Here is a 6,130-nt window from a genome sequence, read left to right as displayed (position 1 = left end):
GAAGTATAATGAACATTCCCAAACTATTTTAAACCCTGATTGGCCACAAGTATCAACTTGTGGGCAAATGCATGATGTCTTGTTCCAGCCGAAAAACCACTACCTTCTGACATTAAAAAAGAAAAAAAAAAGACCAATCTGAAAAATACATACAGATAGGTGCATCTTTTCTGGATAGCACCATGCAAATTAATAAATGAGGCCAAGTTTGTGTGCGGAGTATTTTTTTTTCTTTTTATGAATTCAAAGAAGCAGAAATATCTCACCAATGCACCACCACAATAACAAACAAATACGACCATATTGCAAATAAATGTTTCAGATGGAAAGAAATCTGCATTACATCCTGGTGTTATACAACAGCTGTTCAATTTAAATAATAAATCTGCAAGATACCAGTATCCCCCCCCCCCGGAAAAACAAACAAACAAAAAACCACGATCCAAGGTACACAACAATAAGAATTGCTTGGATCACACAGGAGGTAAGGCTCCATAGTGCACACTAAGGTAGGGCTGTAAAATCAGGCGCACGCTCCTCCAAAGGTTGTGGATTGGACGAAAGTCAAAATATCTTGCATGATTTCCTGCAGCCACGATGACCAAAACGATGATGATGGCCAGGCAGAGCACAAACACCTTGTGGGTGGATGGTTCCTTGGCTTGTGTGCACCTACAGGGAGAAGATAATGAGTGAACTACAGGACAATTTCATTGTGAATAAAATAAATAACATGACATGGGAATGTCACCTGTTTGTTTGTTGGGACAGGATGGGAGCACTGGTTTGTTCTGTGGCATCAGTTTCTTCCTGTAAACAAAACTCAGCGTACCTCACTGCGCATTTAAATGATGTTCATAAGTAAAATCAAATCGTCTGTAATATTCTGCTACTCAATGGCTTCGTACTTGACTGGAATCCATGGAGGGTGCCATCATGCTTTGAATTTCATTTGGGATGGCCAGGAGCTTGAGTTCCTCTGCGAAAGACATGCCAGGAACGTGCGATGCTTTCTTTTCCTCCATCAAATCACTGAGAGTGATTCTGGAAACCAGCGGCAACAACAAAGCTAAAGTGCACCAAAATTACTCAGTGAAAGTGTTTGCTGAAAATAAAATACAATGGTGCCACGAGACACAAGCTTAATTTGTTCTGTGAACGCAAAACAGTTACATCTCAAATCCTCCTTCCCCATTGAAAAATAATAGGAATGCCATTATTTGTTGCAGCCCCCCATCCTTTAAAAAAAAAAACTCTAAAAAATACAATAAAATCACACTCCATAACATTGTAGTGTATAAAAAACATATTCACATACACAATTAAATAAAAAAATAACGAATAAAAGAGTTAGCACTTTTTTTTTGCTTTAATTCAATGGGTATTGTGCTGTTTGTGGAAACAATGTCTTGCCCACCTGGGGGTAGTAAAATAGAGACATACTGATACATTTCCGTACGATGAGCAGGTCACAACTCCTCAATAAGGTGCAGTAGTATTTGTCGTCTTCACAACGAATACAGAAAATTTGCCTGTGACTATGGTCATATTTTGTACTAAGGCTGCAGCCCAAGTGGTAGAGGGGGGTCTTCCTTTGACCGGAAAGTTGCTGGTTCGAACCCTGGATCAGACTGTCCGCTGTCAAAGTGTCCTGGCACAAGACACTGAACAAAAAATTGGTTCCCAGCGGGCCTGGCAGCACCATGAATTTGAGGCTTTCTCATGCACTTTGAGCTCCAGATGGTGTCGATCAGACTTATATTCATCCATGCATGCAGAGATTTAAACACTCACATCCCATACTCCTTTTTTCTTTTTTTAAAGTTACTTATTGTTAACAATAAATTCTTCAACTGGCCTATGTTGTTGTCTGTGTCCCCTTATTCTTTGCAACAGGCTTGGCGCCGGACTGTGACACTCAAATATTGGTGATCTACCAAGCTGCTCCTTGTGTGAAGTGTGTTGACTGCCACCATACAGCGCTCTCATCTCAAATTTTACTCGCAAGTGAAAGCCAAAAATTGGCCAAACGATGTCTCATATCTCGAAAAAGACATAAGTAGGGGTCACTCATATCTCAAGGCACCACTGGATTTGGAGAGTGACTTACAGCGAGGCCTCATCCTCTCTGTCCTCTAAGTGACTCCGCAGCTCCTGGTTTGCCCGTCTGAGCTCCTCAAAAACACACAACACCAAGATCTCAGCTAGGGCTGGAATTATTGAATATTATCCTCTTCGCCGGTGCTCTTTTTTTCATTGCTTGTTCATGCACTGCGTGTTTGTGCGGTTTTGCCGACATTCGCGAAGCCTGCCGGGACTTTAAAAACACTGGCAACCGGCACCACATAGCTGTTTCGAGCGCCAGAATTGACATCGAAACCAAGCGTATCATGTATCTCTCCATCGCAAGATCTATGGCGCATTACCTTAACAGAAGACAGACAAGTCAGACTGTCCTTACCTTGATGACGTTGGTATACTCCTCTACTGTTTCCTCTGCTTGCTTTAATTGCAACTTATTCTACCACAGACAAATAAATGTGATATCATAATGCCAACTGTAGTCAAAATAGCAGACGGCTAATGAAGATAAGCGTTTCAATAAAATTGTTGCTTTATGATGGGGATTTTGCCTGTCTTGACATACCTGTTGAATGACCTCATCCCTTTGCTGAAGTTCTAGCTGAGCGTCTTCTGTTCTAAACTGACAAACAGAACAGAGCAGCAATGACAAAGTCTCCCTCAAATGCTCGAAAGACTAAGAGAAACAGAGACAATGGGACTGCAAGTGAACAAATTGCATTCAGACTGTACCTCAATGTTTTTCAGGGCAGCGCTGAACTTGCTCAAGCTCTTCTTGTCCTGTTCTCTTTGCTGCTGGAGCATCTGAACCTGACAAATCATAAAATGTAAACAGTGCCGCAGACAATTTCTAATGCTCACTGATTTTTTGCAAGTTGCCTAACAGCACATTGATGACTAGAGACAGAGAGAAGAAGAGTTGTCAGACCTCTGTAATCAGTTTCTTATTTCGTTCCTTCATCGCATTGCATTCCTCCTCCTGCGGACAAGGAAAAAGCGTCAATCAGATATGAGCAGAATTCAAGATAAAATTCAAATCCTTATCTTATCAACAGGAAAGCTTTTACAAATGCTCCATAGGCGGCAACAACACACGGTCTAACCTACCAGTATTTGTAGCGTAATTTCAGTGGACTGTTTTACGTCGAGGTCATCCTGCAGTGATGAGCTGCAAAGCTGTGCTTCCACGTGCTGACCATCTCCGACAATCTGCTCCAACCTACAGACATAGAACATGTAACAGTTACTACAGTGGACAGCTTATCCCTTTATCAGGTTACAGAGTGCATGAAAGAGGTTAATTGTAATACAGTAAATAGTTAAATTCTGAGTGACACTGTCAGAAAGGCATGCATTGAACTATGTTTATGAATGTGGTTCTAGGTGGCAACTGTATTAAAAGCTACTACTGTATATGATTCCGTAAACGCCACTGTCGCCAAACGATTAGCACAGCCCTTTCACAATTCAAAAGTCCTGGGTTAGAATCCGGGCTGCGGCCTGTCTGTGTGAAGTTTGCATGCTCTCCCCGTATATGTGTGAATTTTCTCTGGGTGCCCCAGTTTCCTCACACATTCCAAAAATATATGTTTGGTTAATTGAAGGCTCGGAATTGTCCGTAGGGTGAATGCGAGGGGGAATGGTTGCTTATCAATATGTGCACTGCGATTGACTGGCAACCAATTCAGGGTGTACCCTGCGGCATCACATTTCCATCAAAGTCAGCTGTGATAGGGTACAGCACAACTACAACCCTAGTGTGAATAAGCAGTACGGAGCATGGATGGATGGATGAATTAGTGTTCATGAAAAACAAGGTCCAAGGCTTTTTTTGCGATAAAAGGTTTTGACATAATATTGGAAGTCACTGAAACATTATGCACAGTTAAGATTAATAGTTAATAGAAAAAAATGTGCACGGAAATAAAGAGTACTGAAAATATAAGTTCAAGAAAAATTGTCCCTTAACACCCTAAGCTTCGAAAAGAAGAAACAACTGAATTTCACTTAAATGTTAAATACAACTGAACTGTATTGACCAAGTGCATGAGGCAAAATAAATAAATAACTGTAACACTATACACAGTTTTAACATTGAAATCAGTAATTCTTTCATGTCCCACTAGAGCCGGTTCTCAATTACGTGATGGAAAATGACCTGACCCCAGATTGCACTGGCCTCGCTTGGGCGAGCCTCTGTTGCTTTTTCATGAGAACAGGTGCGGGAAATTGGGGAGGGATTAACTGAACTGTGCAAGCCCCCACTCCACACGAGTTATATTCATTTGGATTTTTCATTCTAGCTGCGCTGTTTTAAAAACACTATTTAAATAAAGATGTATTGTATAGTTAGTTTTTATTTTGTTTTGATTTTTAGTTTTTAAATTCAGTTAGTTGTGATTCGTATTTAGAGAAGGGTTTTAAATGTATCAAAAATGCTTTGCAGGTTTTTCAAATCCTATTTTAGTTTTTAAATTCAGTTAGTTGTGATTCGTATTTAGAGAAGGGTTTTAAATGTATCAAAAATGCTTTGCAGGTTTTTCAAATCCTATTTTAGTTTTTAAATTCAGTTAGTTGTAATTAGTATTTAGAGAAGGGTTTTAAATTTATCAAAAATAGGATTTGAAAAACCTACAAAGCAGGTTTTTCAAATCCTATTTTTATTCAATCAAATGTACATAAGCTTGCACACTGACGAAAAATCTATTTCCGGGTTAAAGCAAGAGACACTGCTGCCCACTACCAATACATAAAAGTATACTATATAAAGAATTCATGTAGTGTTTTACAACAATAAACCATGTTTATAATTGCATATGGACCAAAGTATGAAATAGTGACAGTTGTGATATTTTTTTTCAGGAACCATACACACGTCGGGTCTATTCACTTGACTCTGCTCTCATTCACTCAGCTGTCTCTCATTCATTTGGCCACTTCTCTGCTGCCACCAGCGGCGTTTCGTCATTGTTGGTTTCCGAAGTCCTGCCCGAGTTTGGCTTTAGCCACAAGCGCTTCTTCTTTCGTTTAGTGTATTTATCTGCTGGTTGATGAGAAGCACCTGTGGCTAAAGCCAAACTGTGGGAAAATGTTTGCTTTCTGGACCTGGATTTGACACCTCCGTTGAGGATAAGCGGTTCAGAGAATCGAAAGATGGATGTTTGGCAAGTGTATGTTACAAATGATAAGTGGAAAATCAAAAATATTGGTACAAACCAGCAGGAAAATTTGTGCAAGGAAAACAATGAAACACGGCTTCAATTGCAACATTTAGGCTGATAACCACGGCGCCAGTTGTTCTGAACGCCAACATATAATTAATTACGCTTTCACTTGTCTTCTAAACCCTTTATTTTCGGATCGTAGCAAGGTCATCTCATCATCTGCTGCATCGAGTAAGTGGCTCATCTCAGAGTTTAAAAGTTTCAGCTGACTCCGATTGTGATCAAGCTCAGCGATTTTCTAAATCATCTCCTTCACTGTCCTGCACACAAAAACACGCACACAAAACAAAGTTGTATCGTGTAACATTAGCTCTAACAAAAAAAGCGTTAATGTACATTTGATTATTTAAAATCACCCACATATTTTCATCTGACATCCATTTTCTTATGCCTGGGACAATGACAAATGAGACAAACACAATACAACAGAAATAAATATTTTAACGGCAACAAATGACTGCTGCACACTAAGCTGGTGGCAGCATAACTATAATAACGTTGTTTAGTTTAGCATAGTCTTCAATCGAGTTAGCACTAGCAACTGTATTAAAAGTGGGCGATTAACCCTCGCGTGGAAACAATTGACGAATTCCTCACAAACCTCTCAAGAAATGAATTTGATTCGAGCAAGATGTTAACACTTTACGTCTGAGAGACACTTACCACACTTTTCTTCTCTGTTTTGTCCAATTTTGATGGTGAGCGGCGCCAGGGCGCGATGGCTTCTTTTAGGGTCCATCAATAAAGCACCGCTTGAATTCTTGAAGAAAAATACTCGGTGCCATCGTGCTAAAGCAGTCGTGACACAAAAATCAACCAACTAA

General features: G+C 40.0%; 1 protein-coding gene across 1 annotated transcript; it reads right to left on the bottom strand.

Moving 5' to 3' along the window:
- Nucleotides 1-419: 419 nt before the first annotated feature.
- Nucleotides 420-6,045, bottom strand: LOC147208549 (uncharacterized). Its single transcript, XM_086106127.1, has 11 exons — nt 5,970-6,045; nt 5,563-5,566; nt 3,190-3,301; nt 3,011-3,061; nt 2,815-2,892; nt 2,648-2,704; nt 2,462-2,521; nt 2,111-2,175; nt 909-1,044; nt 752-810; nt 420-672 (listed from the first exon to the last, which is right to left on the bottom strand). Exons 1-11 carry the CDS (start codon nt 6,043-6,045, stop codon nt 474-476), a joined length of 897 nt encoding a protein of 298 aa, XP_085962253.1. The 3' UTR covers nt 420-473.
- Nucleotides 6,046-6,130: the final 85 nt, after the last annotated feature.

This window comes from Hippocampus guttulatus, chromosome 2 (genome assembly GCF_054856545.1).
Source record: "Hippocampus guttulatus isolate MCC_2025c chromosome 2, RoL_Hgut_1.0, whole genome shotgun sequence".
Taxonomy (NCBI): domain Eukaryota; kingdom Metazoa; phylum Chordata; class Actinopteri; order Syngnathiformes; family Syngnathidae; genus Hippocampus; species Hippocampus guttulatus.
Note: the sequence above shows the minus strand (reverse complement) of the source record. Positions and strands in the feature narration are given on the sequence as shown.